The sequence below is a fragment of the Podarcis muralis genome, chromosome 3 (assembly GCF_964188315.1).
Source record: "Podarcis muralis chromosome 3, rPodMur119.hap1.1, whole genome shotgun sequence".
Lineage (NCBI taxonomy): Eukaryota > Metazoa > Chordata > Lepidosauria > Squamata > Lacertidae > Podarcis > Podarcis muralis.
In genome coordinates, this window is record NC_135657.1 from 121,151,239 (window position 1) to 121,171,565 (window position 20,327).

Below are 20,327 nucleotides of genomic sequence, written 5' to 3' on the forward strand. Positions count from 1 at the left end.
GGGTTGTGCGCCCATCTCACTCAAGAGGCCGGGGGCCAGCGCTGTCCGGAGACACTTCCGGGTCACGTGGCCAGCGTGACATCGCTGCTCTGGTGAGCCAGAGCCGCACACGGAACGCCGTTTACCTTCCCGCTAGTAAGCGGTCCCTATTTATCTACTTGCACCCGGGAGTGCTTTCGAACTGCTAGGTTGGCAGGCACTGGGACCGAACAACGGGAGCGCACCCCGCCGCGGGGATTCGAACCACCGACCTTTCGATCAGCAAGCCCTAGGCGCTGAGGCTTTTACCCACAGCGCCACCCGCGTCCCTACTCTGAGTAGTACATAGATTCAATTTCTTACCCTCCCTTCACCGTAAGGTCCCAGGATAGGTTACAGCAATATAAAACGTTAAAATTTGTTGGATGCATTCCTTATACATTTGGGCAGCTATAGAATTGCACCCTAAATAAAAAAGAAGATCTTTGATGGTGTTTCAGGGATTCCTTCCTCTTGGCACTCTCAAGGAATGTGGGCTGAGGCGCAACCTTCAGCCATCTGTCCTCAAACAAGTCCTCCATTCTGGTCCCAGTTAAGCCCCCATGGAAGGCTTTCCAGAAGCCTAATGGTGTCCTGGGAGGGATGTTTGAGGTGTGGAAATCACAGGCAGGGAGGGCCATCCTTCTGCCTGCAGCTGCTGCTCTCAGTATTATTGCTACTACAGTGGTACCTCAGGTTAAGAACTTAATTCGTTCTGGAGGTCTGTTCTTAACCTGAAACTGTTCTTAACCTGAAGCACCACTTTAGCTAATGGGGCCTCCTGCTGCCGCCGTGCAATTTCTGTTCTCATCCTGAAGCAAAGTTCTTAACCCGAGGTACTATTTCTGGGTTAGCAGAGTTTGTACCCTGAAGCATCTGTAACCTGAAGCGTCTGTAACCCGAGGTACCAATGCATTTACTTCCATATTATTAATTATTAGGCTTGTTCACCCCAGCTGACCATTCCCCTGCCCAGCACATGAATAATTATAAGAATAAATTTTGCATTAAAATTGTTATGTGGTTACATCTTGTAAGTACCAGACCATTAACAGGGCAGTGCTTAGCATGCCTACTCAGAAGTAAGCCTCCACATTCAGTAACGCTTACACCCATGTAAGTGTGCATAGAAGTGCCCTATTGGTGCAGCCAACACCATTTAATCAGTTTTAATCAAACACAAAATCAGAGGTGGGCATTTCACATTAAAAACTTCCATCAAATAGGAATAAGGTTTTGGTATTTCCCCATTTTTATAAATGAAGAGGTTTCTAGATTTGTAGCATTGTGCCAGGTATGCGCCATTAATATTATTCTACTTCTCAGGTACTAATTTCTATTTGACTGAAATGGACTCAAAACAAAACATCTCATCTGAAGATGGCTCTCTTCCTCCCTACGAGCAACATGAAGATCCCTTTGAATCAAAACTCTCAAAAGAAGCTGACATAGTTGCTGGATTTTATTTATTAGTAATTGGTAAGATTCTCAAATTATTCCCGTGAATATACCGTATAGTACTATCTCTGGATGTCTGCAAAGGAACTAGATATATCCAAGTATCAACCATGAAAATAAAGTGTGGGTGGATAATATTAGTTTTGATTTCCATCGCGCCCTAATCCGATGGGGGGACCCCACCCCCCTTTATCCCCCCTTTGGCAGCTTCATGATAGCCATTTTCCTGTTATTAGATGGTTATGGGGATTCCAAAATGTATTGCGAATGGAAACTTCATAAGCCATTCATCTCTTAAAATTTGGCCTCAAGGTGGCTCACATTATGTCAAATCAACAACAATAAATATAACAGAACACATATTGGGGAAAATTACAAATAATCATAACAGGTAGAATTCACCGTTGGGGGGGGGGGGAGGCACCTCTGCTTGTGCAGCAAAGCTTTGCGAACTTTTCCTCTCCCTACAGCCCCCTTTGCACCTCCCAAATCTGCCCTAGAGCATCTGCCCAACCCTCTGGAGCCGATTTTGAGCTGCACAGAGGGATGCAGGGGGAAGAAGAGGGAAGCCAAAGTCTGTCATCTAGTCCAACCCCCTGCAATGCGGGAATCTTGTGCCCAACGTGGGGCTTGAACCCAGGACCCTGAGATGAAGAGCCTCGTGCTCTACCGACAGATGCCAGCGGCCTCGGCCCTATAGGAAGACATGCAAGGCTTTGTTTCCAGCCTTTGCTCAAATGGGAAAGCCCCGAGCCACAAGAGGCACCCATGGAAAGCCCTCCTATGGAAAGGGGCCTCCTATGTGGCGGGACAAGTTCATGCTCCTGGGGCTGCCATGTCAGAAGCCAGCAGGTGCCTTGAGGACCTTGAGCACCAGAAGTGGAGCGAAGAGGAAGGAATCGGCCTTTTAGCCTCAGGGCGACAAAGAGGGAGGGCCGCCATCCCCGTCCCCAAGACCGGAGTGAAAAGAAAGAGAAGGGGGAGAAGCACCAGGCTGTATCAAGACTTTAAAACAGAAAGCTGGATCAGGAGATCCGCCATAACTCCTCAGTTCAAACTGCAGCTTAAATGACCTTGCAGCAATTACACCGCAATAAGACTGAAGACATTTCATCAGAATCTAGAGGAAAACTCTTTATTACAACTTGCACTGCGCATAAAGACAAAGGAACGGTAGCAAGAGGGGGAAGGGAAAGCAGGCGGAAACATATCAGACTTAAAGGCAGAAAAACAGAAAATATCCTTACAAATAAAGCATCGGGAGAAAGAAGCGCGGCGCGGAGGGAGGGAGGGAGCAGGAAAGCGAAGGATGGCGTGAAGGGCGGAGGCAGCGGCTGGAGGAGCAGAGAGCGAAGGGGAAAGAGGCGGGAAGCGGGAGAGAAGAATGGCTGGAACAGGGAGAAAGGGAGACCAGCAGCGAGCAAAAGTGAAGAAGAATGGCAGAGACAAGAAGCTGAGCCATCGCCTCCTCCTCCTCCTGTAAGAGGAAGAAACTTCGATTCATGGCCAGAGTGAAGAGATACAACCAAGATGGCAAGGACACCTAGTGGAGGGACGAGGCAACTGCGCCTCCAATACCTATATATGGTATTGGTCGAGAGAGAGAGAGAGAGAGAGAGAGAGAGAGAGAGAGACCAATACCATATATATATATAGACTATATATAGACTATATATATATATAGACCAATACCATCTGCCTCACGACTATAGGAGTATCCCATCCATCCCAACAACAGAATCTACTATTCAATTCCACAAGACTGTTCAAGTAATAAATTCCACAAGACTGCTCAATTAATCAATTTTATAAGCATTTACTAACCTGTATGAATTCAAAGAGCCTGTTGATTTATATTGATGCTATTTGTTGTTGTTTAGTCGTTTAGTCGTGTCCGACTCTTCGTGACCCCCTGGACCACAGAACGCCAGGCACTCCTGTCTTCCACTGCCTCCCGCAGTTTAGTCAAACTCATGCTGGTAGCTTTGAGAACACTGTCCCACCATCTCGTCCTCTGTCGTCCCCTTCTCCTTGTGCCCTCCATCTTTCCCAACATCAGGGTCTTTTCCAGGGAGTCTTCTCTTCTCATGAGGTGGTCAAAGTATTGGAGCCTAAGCTCAGGATCTGTCCTTCCAGTGAGCACTCAGGGCTGATTTCCTTCAGAATGGAGAGGTTGGATCTTCTTGCATCCATGGGACTCTCAAGAGTCTCCTCCAGCACCACTGATGCTATAATGTAATGTAAAAAGCAATTGATTGCATGGGTCCCTCAAAGTTTGTAAAGTAATATAATTTGATAAACTGATAACTCTGATACATTGGTATTATGCAATTTAACGGATATAAAGGTGTACAAATAGAATTACAGAAACAAATCAATCCCTTTTTATTTAATTGGGGTGTGCTATATTGCTCCTCAAGTTATCATTGTTAAAGGAAGGATTTGGAATTTAAGATCTAGTAACCCCAAATGGGGGGTAGTTAACTGACTAAGTACCACCCAGTTCTCTCTAAAATAAGGAAGTACAGATACTGAGGCTCATTTTTAATTTTAATTCTATATATTTTCTTAATCTTTTTATTTTATTTCATTATATTTGTTGGAAAACTGTAAATAATAATCAAAAGGAGTCAACTAAGACTGGGACAAAGTTTATACTTGTGTGTACATAGAAAGACAGTCATAATGGCAAATAAGAAAAATCAAACCACACAAATGACCTCCACAGTAGCCTCAAGACATCAATCAGCTGAACTAGACACCAATGTAGACCAAAGAGAGCTCATCATAGGAATGAATAAATCAATAAATTACAATCTTGATAATATGGGCAGCAAGATAGAACAGAATTCCAAATTAATAATGGATCTATCTGGACAGCTAAAAGATTTGACTATCAAGAACATAGAGAAAACTGTTCAAGATCTAAAATCCAGAACTAATAAGCATGAGGAACTCACAAAAGAAATAACTAAGAAGATCCATAACGAGAATAAAGACCTGAAGAGGGTCCAGAATACAATCATGGAGGAAATGACGGAATTAAAGAGAGTGCAGGAGGAAACATTAGACCAGATTGCAATTCTTGAGATGCATCGAAGAGAACTCATTCTGTGCTTTAGAGGTGACCCAGAAACTCCAGATGAAGATATAGAAGCTAAACTATCAAAAGAACTCACCAGTTGGCTAGGAGTACAAAAAGATGAATTGCTACAAGATATAGATAAAATAGGGACCGCTTACTAGTGGGAAGGTAAACGGCGTTTCCGTGTGCGGCTCTGGCTTGCCAGAGCAGCGATGTCACGCTGGCCACATGACCCGGAAGTGTCTGCGGACAGCGCTGGCCCCCGGCCTCTTGAGTGAAAGGGGCGCACAACCCTAGAGTCTTTACCTTTTATAGATAAAATATTCAGAATAAGATCAGGAAAACAAACAAGTCAACCAAAGGACCAGGAGATTGCCTGGTCTTTTTGAATTCAAGACTGCTGAAAGATAAAATTTTGCAGAAAAGGAAACTGGTGATTGACGAGAAATATAATAATATACAAAGAAATACCAAAAAGACTTCTTTAAAAGAGGCTGAATTACAGGACAATAACAGAGGCCTTAAAGAGCAATCATGTAAGGTACAAATGGGAATTCCCTGAGAGGATTTCCTTTACATTTAAAGACAGGAGGAAGACCTTCAGATCTGTTGAATAAGTTTCGAAATTCTGGCGAAGATATAAGAGAGAACTGGGGGGAGAGGCATCACAGGAAAGTGAAGAGACACTGGAGGCCATGGGAGGGGAGTGATAACAACAAAAAGCCCAAATCAATATATTTCTATTGCACGTCTTTGAATATTGAAACTAATAAAAATTGATGAATTTAAATATTATCTCTTGGAATATTAATGGTTTCTTGATGATTAATGGTTTCTTGATTCTGTGGATGAATTTTTGACACAATGAAAATAGAAAACAAAAATGGGTGCTTTTCATTTAAGCAGCCTTTCCATTAGTGTGAATCTATTTTCCGTCAAGGTTTTCTTCTGTGAACACTTTACCATTGAATCCATTGTAGGGTCAAAAAGCTTTACGTCTCATGATTTTATTAAGAGTGTTATGAGTTGTGGGGAGGAGGTTAGGCTATATGCCTGAGCCCCCTTTCTAAGTCCTCGATCCAGCATGGTAATTTCCTGACAAGTGTGGGTTGGTTGGTAAGGAAAGAAAGGGAGTGGCTCTGTGCCAGAGGGCGAATGGGTGCCCCCCCCTCCACTGTCTGTTAGGAAGACAAGAGGCCAGAGTCGAGAGGGGAGGGAGGGGAGCTAGAAGCTGGAGGCAAAAGCAGCAGCTGGGAAGCCAGAGACAGAGCCAGGCCTGAATTCTGCTGGGACCCAAAGCAGGACCTTCTTGGGGTGTTAACACTGGGGACCCCTCCATCGCAGGCTCAGCTTGTATATACAGGTGCCCCCCTCCTTACGTGTGATCATATAGCACGCAACCATGTATATGCGCTAAATGAAAAGAGTCAAACCTGGAAGAGAGCTGGAGAGTCCTTGTGGCTCACAAAGAGACCCTCGCTGAAACCTGAGGAGGACGTCCATGAGGGCGGAGGAAGCCCCAAAGAGACCAGAGGCACAGCGAGGCTTTGTTTAGGCTGCTCAGCCTCCCTGCCTAACAGCGCACCCTCCAGCCTCCAGCTGTCCCCAGAGCTTCAACTCCAGATATTTTGGTCTGGATTGGGGAGAGAAAGCTGGGAAGCAGGACAAAAAATGGGCATTTAGAGGCTTTTCAGAGGCTGCTCCTCACATGATTTTTGCTTAGGTACTCAGGGGCCCAGCACGTAACCCACGTGCGAGTGGGGGAACACCAGTATTTGTAAATAAACCATATATCATACAGACACCGTTGTCTCTGCTGTGTCTCATTGTCCCAAAGGGAACCTGGACCCTGAGTGATCCCCCTGGGATCTTGCACAGCTCAGAGATTGGGCTGGCAGGCAACAGTAGTTTTCCCCTAGGACTGTGACCTTCCTATGTGTAAGTACACATACACTGTTTTCTCACCATGGTTACATTCAAGATATGAGCCAGTTACAGCTTTTAAGAACATATCTACATCGTAGATCTAAAATGGTTTGATAATAGCTCTCTTTACCCAGAGAACCTAGGAAAGTATTCTTCTGTGAAGGAGGCTCTTTCTCTTTCAGAAATCTGATTTTCACACAGGTCTGTAGTGTAACTTCTTCTGGAATGAAGTGGGCACCTCCTTCCTCAGGGGACTTGAAATTAGTAACACATCAAAGATGACATCTCCTCTTTGTCCACACTTGATACAGTGCTAATTGTGTAGATGCAATTTGCATGCCCTGTTTTCCCAGTGCAAAGAGCTGTCCTGGAGAGGCACAGTCTAGGACCGCAGTGGATGGGGCAAAAGGGTTAGTATTTAACTCACACCCTGCCATTCCAATGAAAATTATTGCCCCCCCCCCATCCCAAGGTACCCCAAGGGGACTTCCTTTTTGGCGTTCACCCCCCTCCTCTCCAACTGCACAACAGCATTTGCATTTTTAGACATGCGCAGATTGATGTGACATCTGATGTGGCCTTTGGAGCCCATACAGGGATGATGGTGAAGAAGCTTCATTTCGTTGCGCCATGGGGTGAATCTTGTGGCAAAAGAATGTCAAGGGAACGGCAGTGGCTGAGCTCTCCAGCTCTTTATACTAGTCTTGTTCATTTCAAGAATCTTACAGTTCATTTTCATTGCTGTGTATGCAATTGGAGCAGAAATTATTTCAGTTCTGGGGAAAATATTCTGAAGTTTCTTTTGAGTACACCGACACCATTTTTGTTTGATTTTTCATTACAGGGATTATGTCCACTTTAGGCAATGGATATGTCCTTTATATGTCTACACAACGGAAAAAGAAGCTGAGGCCTGCGGAAATAATGACTGTCAATCTAGCAGTGTGCGACCTGGGTATTTCAGGTAATTTAACTTGAGCGGAGCTGAGAATGAAAATATCACCATAGTTCCTGTTCCTATGGACAGGCGTGGACTCTACATGGTTTTCACATTCAGATTTCGGTTGGCATCATTTCTGCCTTGAGTAATGATTATAGAAAATCATTAGCAACATTCAAAGGCCCAAACGTTTAGCACTTCCACAGGTTACTTGGTCTAACATATAAGTGATCAACATTGTTAAATTGATTAATTAAACATGACAGCTTTGTTTTCTTTTTAGCTTTATATTTAATCATTTATTATTTTAAGAAACACTGAAAATTGTGTGTGAGAGAGAGAGGGGAGAGAGAGGGGGGGAGAGAGAGTGAGAGAGTGAGAGAGAAATTCACAAACAGCAGAAATGAGGAATCCTGCAAATTTAGATGTTCTTACCAAAATCTGCTGTGCTTCCTTGAACCCACGGTACAGATTCACTCTGATAGCTACAGTGTGTGTTCTCATGACATCATTCTGCGACATTTTTCATTTAAAAAAATTCCAGTTCTGAAGAAATGTAGCCTTATTTTAACAAGAATAATGAAATAATTTATATCACTTAAGTTACATTAATATTCAGGTGACTTATTGAAATCACATAATTCACACTTTCAAAACAAAAACAGCAGCTAGAACTGCCATGGTTCATATTTGAAGGCAAATTTGTTCCGGCAAAGCAGTATTAGGAATATCATGGGAAGATAAAATTATCTTAAAATAAAATAATCAACTTTCCCACCTCCAGCTCCTCCCTGCATCGCAGTTCTTTCACGAAGACTTCTCTCAGTCTCCATGACCTTGCTTGGGCTGTCTTCCATTGCCCCTGTTCCCCCCTGAACTCTCCATTGTCCATATGCTATGCAGCACCTTGCATCCTGCTAGGGATAAATGAATATTTATTGGTAATGATATGAGAGACCACCTTGCACCAGAAACCCCATCTTGGTCAAATGTGTTTTGGAAATTAAAATGTTTAGAATTCAAGCGTCAGAGTTCTGAAATTAATAGCTGAATGTCAGCAAAACATTCTAGCTTACTAATCTCGACCTGAGAATGAATAATTATCTATGAAGTGTGGTTGGTTTTGGTTGTTGTTCTTCTCAGTAATTTATTTGCATAAAAAGGCAGATCTGTTTATACTCTGCGAATCCTGCCATGTCATTCTGTTTTTGAATATGCTGTTTTGCGCTGCTTGAAAAGTTCACTTTCGCGCATCTCCTTCTTGAAATGCTGCTTTGAGGGCGGCAGCGCAAGATCATTGAACTCTGCGCTTTCCTTTCCAGTGCTGGGAAAGCCTTTCAGCATCATCGCCTTTTTCTCCCATCGATGGATTTTTGGTTGGAGTGCCTGCCGCTGGTATGGATGGGCAGGTTTCTTTTTTGGCATCGGAAGTCTTATTACCATGACAGCAGTCAGCCTGGATAGATATTTCAAAATCTGCTACTTATCGTATGGTAAGTGACCGGGTGGGGTGGGGAGGATTAATGTCCCTCCTTTATTTTGGAAACTAGAGAGCAAATTTCTCTTTCCATCAATTTAAGCCGCAAACGTTTGTTCAGAGGAATGTCATCCAAGAATTGTGTCCTTGTAAATGGGCAAGAATTAATAAAAATCCCTTTGTGCTCATAAAATAGATGTAGAGAACATCAGGAGTTCTAAAGTCATTTGAATAGTCAGATGGTTAGTTAAACATAACTGTAGTGTTATAATTACTTTAGAATTAGAATTTTGAGTGACTGCTATGAGTTGAATAAGATGGGTAGAAATTAAAAAGCAGGTGAGAAATCCAAAACTATACAGTTAGGCATAATAAACTAGAAAAGATTTCTTAAATCTTAGATTTAAAAAGTTTTTAGAAAATATCTGGCCAACAATATCACAGACCCAGATAAAACACAATCCAGATCTATTTCCACCCACGTCGAAACTCTGAGCCGTTCCACTCTGAGCCTTTTCTCCAGCCTGTGTATGTGTTTGTTCAAGCGTGAGTGCATGTGTGCACGAGAGAGAGATTTTTTGCCAGGATCCTGACATTAGGGAAAGGGCCAAACACTGCTACTCATCTCACTGCTGGTCCAGATCCTGATTTGGATGCAATGCAACTGATTTAAAAGAATATTTAAAAGAGTGTGACGGCAATGTTACCTGAAGGCGACAGACAGATCATAGAGATCGGAAATCTATAGAGCCCATGTCTGAGCTCCTCTCTAGCTGAAAAGCAATGGGATAGCTTTGCCCTGACTCACCTTAACCCTCCAGTTTAAGAAGGCAGATTTCCTAAGCTCTGAAAAGAAGAGGAAGCAAAAGGGGCAAAACCTGAGAAGCCGCATTTAGCTTACAGTATAATGTCATGCCCCCTTTGAATAACTCAGAGAAGCTATGAACTATGCCATGCAAGGCACCCAAGATGAACAGGTCATAGTGGAGAGTTTTGACCAAACGTGATCCACCTGGAGCAGGAACCGGCAAGCCACTCCAGTATCCCTGCCAAGAAAACTCCATGGACAAAGACAACAGGCATATAAAAGTTATGATGCTGGAAGAGGAGCCCCTCAGGTCGGAAGGCATCCAACATGCTACTGGGGAAGAGCGGAGGACAAGTACAAGTAGATCCAGAGCTGATGAAGCGGCTGGGCCAAAGCCGAAAGGACGCTCAGTTGCGGATATGCCTGGAAGCGAAAGGAAAATCCAATGCTGTACAGAAAAATATTGCACAGGAACCTGGAATGTATGAACCTGGGTAAGTTGGATGTGGTCAAAAATGAGATGGCAAGAATAAATATTGACATCCTGGGCATCAGTGAACTAAAATGGATGGGAATGGGCAAATTCAGTTCAGATGACCATCATATCTACTACTGTGGGCAAGAAACCCGTAAAAGAAATGGAGTGGCCCTCATAGTCAACAAAAGAGTGGCAAAGGCTGTACTGGGATGCAATCTCAAAAATGATAGAATGATCTCGATACGAATCCAAGGCAGACCTTTTAACATCACAGTAATCCAAGTTTATGCACCAACTACTGGTGTTGAAGAAACTGAAATTGACCAATTCTATCAAGACTTACAACACCTTATAGAAATGACACCAGAGAAGGATGTTCTTCTCATTATAGGGGATTGGAATGCTAAAGTAGGGAGTCAAGAGATAAAAGGAACAACTGGCAAGTTTGGCCTTGGAGTTCAAAATGAAGCAGGGCAAAGGCTAATAGAGTTCTGTCAAGAGAACAAGCTGGTCATCACAAACACTCTTTTCCAACAACACAAGAGACGACTCTACACATGGACATCACCAGATGGGCAGCATCGAAATCAGATTGATTATATTCTCTGCAGCCAAAGATGGAGAAGCTCTATACAGTCAGCAAAAACAAGACCTGGAGCTGACTGTGGCTCAGATCATCAGCTTCTTATAGCAAAATTCAAGCTTAAACTGAAGAAAGTAGGAAAAACCACTGGGCCAGTATTCAAATCCTTTATGAATACACAGTGGAAGTGAGGAACAGGTTTAAGGATTTGGATTTGCTGGACAGAGTGCCTGAAGAACTATGGATGGAGGCTCGCAACATTATACAGGAGGTAGCAACGAAAACCATCCCATTCCATGTATGGAAGTGAGAGCTGGACCATAAAGAAGGCTGATCGCCGAAGAATTGATGCTTTTGAATTATGGTGCTGGAGGAAACTCTTGAGAGTCCCATGGACTGCAGGAAGATCAAACCTCTCCATTCTGAAGGAAATCAGCCCTTAGTGCTCACTGGAAGGATAGATTCTGAAGCTGAGACTCCAATACTTTGGCCACTTCCTGAGAAGAGAAGTGTGATGGCCTGGGAATCGGATTCAGAGGCTGAACCTGAGGAACCCCAGCCTGCACTGGAGTCCCCGCCTCCAGGGCCGGCTGAGCCGGGTCTGGGGCTTGAACCTGAAGCGCCCTCACCTGTGCTGGATCCTCAGGAGCAGACACCAGCTGAATCCGCTGTGGTGATCGGGGACCCATTGCCTGCAGGTGCTCCACTAACAGCCCTGTAACCCTCCAGCCTCTCCTGAGCTGCAGAGGCTCAGGGCAGAGAGGCGGAGGGAACTAAGTTCTCATAGGAGGAGTGCTCACCTTCAGGCCAGGAGAGGCGAGTCACCTGTGGGCCGGGACTGCCTATGCCTCAGAGGAGATAAAGGCCAGTCAGCCCAGTCCCAGGTTGCGGGAGCAACATCGTTGGTAACCTGTTCCTGCTGGCACCCTGTCCTGCTCTTCCAGAGTTCCTGACCATGCCCGGCTCCTTGCCTTGGACCCCGCTTCGCCCTTGACGGACAGCCTCCATACTCTCGACCCAGGACCAGACTCAGACCACGCCGCATGGTAACCCCAACCCCCCCCCCCCGGGATCAGCACAAGAAGACTCCCTGGAAAAGACACTGATGTTGGGAAAGATGGAGGGCACAAGGAGAAGGGGACGACAGAGATGGTTGGGCAGTGTTCTCGAAGCTACTAACATGACCAAACTGTGGGAGGCAGTGGAAGACAGGAGTGCCTGGCGTGCTCTGGTCCAGGGGGTCACGAAGAGTCAGACACGACTAAACGACTAAACAACATAATGTCATGCAGATTCCCTGTAAAGTGCAAGTATGCAAAGAGCAGCAATTCCACAATAGATGCGGAAGGAGCCTAATGTGTGGGGCTTGTGATCTTGCGCCCCTGGCAGAACCATCCAGATTGCGCCCCCCAGACACAGACATTTTTTTTCTCTGCCTCTCCTCCAACCCCCCTCTCCATCCATTCAATTCCTTACACACTTCAGTTGCTCACACACAAACAATATTTTTATTTATAGATGTATTTATGGACATATTTTAGCCAATTTTGTGTGTGCGCCCCTCGCCTGTCTAGCGGGGGCCTTCCTCACCCCCCCCCCGTAGCTACAGCCCTGTGTTTTCATGGGGTCACTGCCATATTAGGAGGGCACCGAGATCAATGGGAAAGGCTCGTACAATTATGCCAAACCTCCATGGTTGGTAATTTAAACATTTTCCCAGGGACTTTTAAAAGGTCTGATAAATTGGATTACTCACATGTGTACATGTACAGTGGTACCTCGGGTTAAGTACTTAATTTGTTCCGGAGGTCCGTTCTTAACCTGAAACTGTTCTTAACCTGAAGCACCACTTTAGCTAATGGGGCCTCCCGCTGCTGCTGCGTCGCCAGAGCACGATTTCTGTTCTCATCCTGAAGCAAACTTCTTAACCTGAAGCACTATTTCTGGGTTAGCAGAGTCTGTAACCTGAAGCGTATGTAACCTGAAGCATATGTAACCCGAGGTAACACTGTATATTTATTGCATAGGCATGTTTTTAGCATTTACTTAGCAATAATACATTTATTCTTTTCTAGGTACTTGGCTAAAGAGATGCCACGCCTTTATCTGCTTGGGAATAATCTGGTCCTATGCTACGTTTTGGGCAACAATACCATTTGCTGGCTTGGGAAATTATGCTCCAGAACCATTTGGGACCTCGTGCACCCTGGACTGGTGGCTAGCTCAAGGTTCTGTGGCTGGACAGGCTTTTATTATGAATATCCTTTTCTTCTGTCTCTTATTCCCAACTGCAGTGATCATGTTTTCCTATATTAAAATAATAGCAAAGGTCAAGTCATCCACAAAAGAAGTAGCTCATTATGACACCAGGATTCAAAAAACCCATGTGCTGGAAATGAAGTTAACTAAGGTGGGTACAGGACTCCCAGTGGTTTTTGGAAGTCATCTGCTTGGACTGAAGGATAAAAGTTCAATCAAACTTTTGCCTACTCACCTAGAGAGCATAGGCATATTTTTGTGCGCTGTTATGCCCAAATCACATAGTTTTGTATCCATCTAAATCACGCGGATGGCACTGTGGGTTAAACCACAGAGCCTAGAACTTGCTGATCAGAAGGTCAGCAGTTCGAATCCCTGTGACAGGGTGAGCTCCCATTGCTCGGTCCCAGCTCCTGCCAACCTAGCAGTTCAAAAGCACGAAGTGCAAGTAGATAAATAGGTACCGCTCCGGCGGGAAGGTAAATGGCATTTCCGTGCACTGCTCTGGTTCGCCAGAAGCGGCTTAGTCATGCTGGCCACATGACCCGGAAGCTGTCTGCAGACAAACGCCGGCTCCCTCGGCCAATAAAGCAGGATGAACACTGCAACCCCAGAGTCGTCCACGACTGGACCTAATGGTCAGGGGTCCCTTTACCTTTACCTAAATCACACACAGAAAAGAAGTCACTCGACTTGGGCTAGCCATGTCCATGGATTTCAGAGGGCCTTCTCCAAGCATGACTGGTGGATTATTCACCATCCATGGGATGAACGGTATGTCTCCCTCCCATCCGTACCCCATAAAGGGTGATGGGTGGATGGGAAAATATCATACAATCTGCCACATCCATGTGATTTGCCTGCCTATTATTGGAGCATCATGGAAGAAGACAGAGGCTGTTTCAGTATTGTATGAATTAGCCGTAACTTTCAGTGGAGTCCTTCCATTCTAATTTTTGCCTCTGTTATATATATATATCTTATTCTTAACCTTAAGCATAAGTAAAGGTAAAGGTACCCCTGCCCGTACGGACCAGTCTTGCCAGACTCTAGGGTTGTGCGCCCATCTCACTTAAGAGGCCGGGGGCCAGCGCTGTCCGGAGACACTTCCGGGTCACGTGGCCAGCGTGACAAGCTGCATCTGGCAAGCCAGCGCAGCACACGGAACGCCGTTTACCTTCCCGCCGGAGCGGTACCTATTTATCTACTTGCACTTTGACGTGCTTTCGAACTGCTAGGTTGGCAGGCGCTGGGACCGAGCAACGGGAGCGCACCCCGCCGCGGGGATTCGAACCGCCGACCATGCGATCGGCAAGTCCTAGGCTCTGTGGTTTAACTCACAGCGCCACCCGCGTCCCATAACCTTAAGCATAGATGTCTGCTAAAAGAATGTCTGTGTTATACCAAGTGGAAATAGATCTGAATATAAATGTCAAAACTTAAATAAATGTGTTCTGGTTTTCTCAATGTGAAAAAAACCAAAATCTGCTTGCTTCACAGTATCTGCCTTTTGTTATACAGCTCACAATGTACAGTATATCCATATGTCTATTATACTAAGTGGGGTTTTATCCTCATCATTTCATGAAATGAATCTTCTCACCAGGTGGCGATGTTGATCTGTGCAGGATTCCTAATTGCTTGGATACCCTATGCGGTTGTCTCCGTGTGGTCAGCGTTTGGAAGGCCAAATTCAGTTCCCATCAAAGTTTCTGTGATCCCAACCTTACTTGCAAAGTCTGCCGCTATGTACAACCCTGTCATTTACCAAGTCATTGACTGCAAATCTGCCTGTTGCCGGCCATGTCCTCTCAAGCCACTGCAGAAGAAAACCTCCTTAAAGAGATCCCAGTATGTTTTTCAGAAGTGGCCAATTTCTGCATGCTGTTGTCAGAGTACTGGTGTGAGTTTGGGGGGTCAGTCTGTTTGAAACCTGAGTCCCTTCTAGATTACGGGGTCCTGGATCCAGTAAGGGTTGTATATATGTAGGAATAACCCAAATAGCATAAAGACGCTACAGTCTTCACCGCTCCTCCTTCCAAAGAATGCAAAGGCCTAGGACCCCTGGAATCTCTCACTGCTCGGAGACTGGGGTGGCATGAAACAGTACTTTTCCAAAGACGTGTAGGACTTGTGGGATTGAAACCCATTTCTGAAAATACATGGGGATGTAACACAACAACAATATGAGCCAGGGGACCAAACTTGAAGTGATGGAAGGCCCAATAATTCATATATTGAGGGTGAGGATTAGCATTTAAGGAATGCAGACATACACCCCCCCAACATATTCCTTCCTCCACCCCAAGCACTATTCATCCAGCTGAATATACTTCTGGTATCAGGATCAGTGGAGGAGAAAAAGTGCTTAACAACAACAACAAAAGCTGTAGAAAGTAAGTTAATCTTATGGGCAGGAGGGTTTTGTATTCCGCATTAATTTTTTACCCAATTCTGTTCGAGTTCTGTGTTTTAACATATGGAAATGCTGTATTTACATGAGATACTCCTGTATTTTAGTTGTTTTAACATTTATTCAGATTTTAGGTGTCTCAAGATAGCAGTTTTGTGGGCCATTTGATAAATACACACTCATTTTCCTTGATTGTACTCAGATATTACTTGGGATTCAGTTGTGCAATCTAAAGAGGGAGGAAAAGTCTGGGTGAACACCTTATTTATTTTTTAACATTAATCAAGATTAATATGACATCAAGGTCATATGACATTATTTTATTTCTTCCCATAGGCCGTATACAATATCTGCAGATAACAATTCTGAAGTAATTAATGAAACTCAACTGGACAGCGAAGAAACTCTGTAAACAGTAATTTTAACCTACCAAGCAACTCTTTTCTTAATTGCTTCCTTTACAACGTTTAACATTAATTTAGCTCTATTTTGCTGTGTTTTTGTTTGCATGCATTTTTCCATGCCAAGTGAAAGATCCCCCCCCCCAAAAAAATAATCAGTTTGTTTGTGTATGTTATAAGAATGTAAACACAAGCTTCATTCTTGCAAAGTGCTTGCCATTGACAAGGTTGACGTCTGCTCTGCTCTGCTTTCATTCATTAAAATATATTCACTCTGGTCAGCAACAGCCATACATAAGCAGCAGACTTCATTGGGCAAATGACTGAAGGTAAACCCCCGCGGAAAGATTGTTTACGATGTGTGTTTCTTATTGAGTTGAAAATTGTTACACAGAATTGCAAGAGTAAGGGGTGTCTCTCCACGTGGGCTGTTTGCTCACTCCCACTTCCTGGGCATCCGGTTGCTCCCACCAGTAATTTGTGTTGCTGTGCACTTCTAACTGGTAGTTCCTTGAGAAATACTGTGTTTTTATGTGTCCTACCACCTTTGATCCAATTTGAAAAGGACATCTTTGTTCCCTCTTCACCCACTGACGTGAACAGAACATGAAATCAGAGACACAGCAAAGGGGGGGAAAGGTGTTTTAAGCTGGTGGTGTGTACATAGTCATAGTCTTCATTTGCCATAGAAAATATATAATACCTATGAAAATGTACTTGCAGAACAATAAGAAAATTGCAATGCAACATTTTCAAGATATGAGTAGAAGTAGTGATTCAAAATTTGTTGTTGTGTGCCTCTTCCCATGCCTTCTGCAGCAAGTACTTTTCTCTAGTCCAGGAAAGAGGTCTCTCTGTGCACTACAGTGCTGCTGATGGGGTGGCCATTGAGTCCCTTGGAGCTTCTGGGCTGTGCGCCATGCAAGCGGGGCAGCACATCAGAAAGGGGGCTGGATTGAGGGCTAAGGATCCATCCTTTCAGAGTTCCTTCTCAAAACCACATCCCACTTTAGATCTGGAGCAATATTGATTGCCTCCTGCTCTAGGTACGTAGATTGCTGAGACTGCAGCACCATGTATGGATGATTTATTACCGTGAGGCAGATAGTGTGAAAATGGTGTTATTAAATGGCTTTCTTTTAAAATGTAACTACATGTTAAAGCAAGGGACGCGAGTGGCGCTGTGGGTTAAACCAAGGAGCCTAGGGCTTGCCGATCAGAAGTTCAAATCCCTGCGATGGGGTGAGCGCCCGTTGCTCGGTCCCTGCTCCAGTGTGCTGTCCCAGAGCCAGTGTGGTGTAGTGGTTAAGAGCAGTAGTCTCGTAATCTGGTGAACCGGGTTCGTGTCTCCGCTCCTCTATATGCAGCTGCTGTGTGACCTTAGGCCAGTCACACTTCACCTCATAGAGTGTTTGTTGGGGAGGAAGGGAAAGGAGATTGTGAGCCACTTTGAGACTCCTTAGGGTAGTGATAAAGCGGGATATCAAATCCAAACTCTTCTTCTTCTTCTCCTGCCAACCTAGCAGTTTGAAAGCACAACAAAGTGCAAGTAGATAAATAGGTACTGCTCTGGCAGGAAGGTAAACGGCGTTTCCGTGTGCTGCTCTGGTTCACCAGAAGCGGCTTAGTCATGCTGGCCACATGACCCGGAAGCTGTACGCCGGCTCCCTCGGCCAATAAAGCGAGATGCGCACCGCAACCCCAGAGTCGGTCACGACTGGACCTAATGGTCAGGGGTCCTTTTACCTTTACCTTTTACATGTTAAAGCATTCACCAGGTTTACTACAGATGTGGGAAGGTTCTTTTATTGCCATCTTTGCCAAAAGTTTCATTTAAGAAAACAGGTCCTCAAAGAAATTAGAACACGTTTGACGAATGTTTTCTTTGACGTTTCTTTGATGTTCCCATGAATATCTACGCTAAGCAGTGAAAGGTTAGCAAAATTTAAGATACCCTTTCTTCTTCTTCTTCTTCTTCTTCTTCTTCTTCTTCTTCTTCTTCTTCTTCTTCTGCCACATCTGGCCTGTCCTCCTCTGTCAGGCAGCACCAACTCCCTGCCCCCATCACTGGTCCCCTCTCCTGGGTCACTCCTGGTCATAGATGAGCTATGATATGTTGCATTTGTTTAACAGAACCGCATAAGAAATAAAAAGTAACACATTTTGTTATTTTTATAGAAGTTTAATTAAAAATCAGTTTTCTCTTTTGATACAAAATTACACAAGCTGGTAAATTTTGGCAAGATACTGAGAATAGTGCCCTCCCCCCAGAAGATAAACATAACAAAACTTCAGAATAATTGAGAGCATTCATCAGGTTATCATCACCCAATCTACACTTCTAATATAAAATGTATATTAGTCACCACCCTACGAATAACTGCATATAGGACAATACTAATAATCTGGATTCCTTGACAATTTTCAGTGAGCCAAACAGCTGATGGTTACAACAAAATAATAAAGCTGTATAAGGAATCCTAATACAATGAACCCTGTAAAATAATGTAAATATGTGCCGATTAGCATAGTTAATCAACACTATAACTCATACGGCCCATTCCGTAATTTTGTACTGGAGTATGTGCTGGTATGTTATGTTGTGCTATAATGTGAAGAGCATGCAAATTGGTGAAATACAACCTTCACACAAATATTGGATCCGGTGGGCTCTCTTTCAGTCCCTAAAATGGTCTGGGGGACTTCAATGCATTGCTGTTCCAGAGTTCTCATTTTCTTATGGAACCTGCGGCTCTCCCCTCCAAATCCCACTGTAATGAATGCAAGAAGTTTTTGATGGATCAAGTGTATTACAATACACTTAAATGCTCCATGAAACAGATGGCAATATTGAAGCCTACAGTAGTATCTCCCATTAACTGGACTGAATACTAATTGCTATCTTTGATAAACACACAATATTTTGCATCTCCTCAAATTCAGCACCACACAACCGCCCCCAAGACCAGCACTTCCCCACTGCAGATGGTGGAGTTTATGGCTTGGTTGTGATGGCAGCTCTGCAAATGGCAAGGAATGCAAAAGCCGCATGACTTCCTTAAGCAACTTAGAAAGGGCTTCCCAGGATCACAGTTTCGGTGGTAAAAGCCTGGCATTAAATAAAAGTCTGAGGAAGTTTAAATCTCTACTTTGTTTCCGTAAAATGAACAACAGCACTGAAATAACAACATGGAATGTAAAGTTTGCATTTCATTTTGCATAGCATATTTGATACTCTCTTGTTAAGAACAGAGTGAGGATTAAATGAACGTTTCTCATTCGTCTGCCGTCCTCAAGGGAAAGAAAGGAAGGCAGCCGAAGCACCACATCCAACACCCAGCCAGGTTTGCCCTCTAGCACAGCTCTCTTTCTCCAGGCTTTTAAGTGGGAAACAATGGGAGGATCTCTTCTCAACCCAAGATCAAGTTTAGGAAACAATAGGCGGAAAGCTCATTCTGCTAGGTCTCTGGGTTGGCAGGGGATGGAGGAATGAGAAGGTGCTGAATCCCTCAGGTCCAAGCTTTGTTGTGATGCTCCAACAGTTTCAACCTATAGGTACTTTCAGTTGTTCCCTAAATGAGAAATATGGCCTTCACCTCAGCTTCCTTTCAACTGATGGAAAATCATATGAATTGTCACAAAGAGTTGGACACGACTAAACGACTAAACAACAACAGCAGCAACAAAATAACAGCATAGCTATACATCGAAATATGTCTGAAGGTTGTAGTTATGTGGTGGGATTTTTAGGATCTTATTTTTTTGCAGAAGACACTGCTGCACATTCCATGTCAATAAATATTTTTAAGTCCCTCAGCAGGACTAAGACCCAGGAGACCAGGGTTCAAATCCCGACTGAGCCATGAAACTCACACGGGTTGACCCTGGGCTAGTCATAATCTCTTAACCCAAACCTATCTCACAGGATTAACATGAAGATAAACTGGTGAAGAGGCGAATCATGTTCACCACCTTGAGGTTCTGAAAGAATAATTGGATGTAAACAGTTGGGCCTACTCTGAGTAAAAGTTAATTGGCTACAAACTTATGCAGATTATGCTAATGGGGGGCTTTAAAAAATGCTGCTTTTGCATGTTCTTTTTTCTCTAACCCATATTTTTAAAATGCAAAGTGGGGCTGATTAACTCAGTGTCCTTTTTGTGCAAACCTCCAATCCAACAGAAACTATTATTCCCTACGATTATGAATTGATGGTGTCAGGGGCTCAGGAGCAGAGGCACAGGAAAGGGAGGAAATAGAGAGCGAGGGGGAGGAATCCGAAGGAAATGTTAGCGATGACAGCGGTCCGAGGTCTCTGAGTCTTTCCAGCGAATCGGAAGATTCACAGAAAGGGGCTCCCATGGTCAGAGCAAGGGGGGTGCCTAGGGGGACACCCCAGGAAGAAGGGGCCAGAGGGGACTCAGAGAGCAGCAGTTGGAAATCAGGACCAGGTTCCCCACCAGAGCGCAGTAGGGGGGAGG

The 20,327-nt window shown here is 44.3% G+C and overlaps 1 protein-coding gene and 1 pseudogene across 1 annotated transcript; both read left to right on the forward strand.

Annotated features, from left to right (window-relative positions):
* Positions 1-1,353: 1,353 nt before the first annotated feature.
* On the forward strand, positions 1,354-16,332 carry OPN5 (opsin 5). Its single transcript, XM_028721679.2, has 6 exons — positions 1,354-1,497; positions 7,332-7,451; positions 8,750-8,920; positions 12,849-13,183; positions 14,639-14,883; positions 15,782-16,332. Exons 1-6 carry the CDS (start codon positions 1,368-1,370, stop codon positions 15,855-15,857), a joined length of 1,077 nt encoding a protein of 358 aa, XP_028577512.2. The 5' UTR covers positions 1,354-1,367; the 3' UTR covers positions 15,858-16,332.
* LOC144327124 (uncharacterized) lies at positions 4,162-5,178 on the forward strand (annotated as a pseudogene).
* Positions 16,333-20,327: the final 3,995 nt, after the last annotated feature.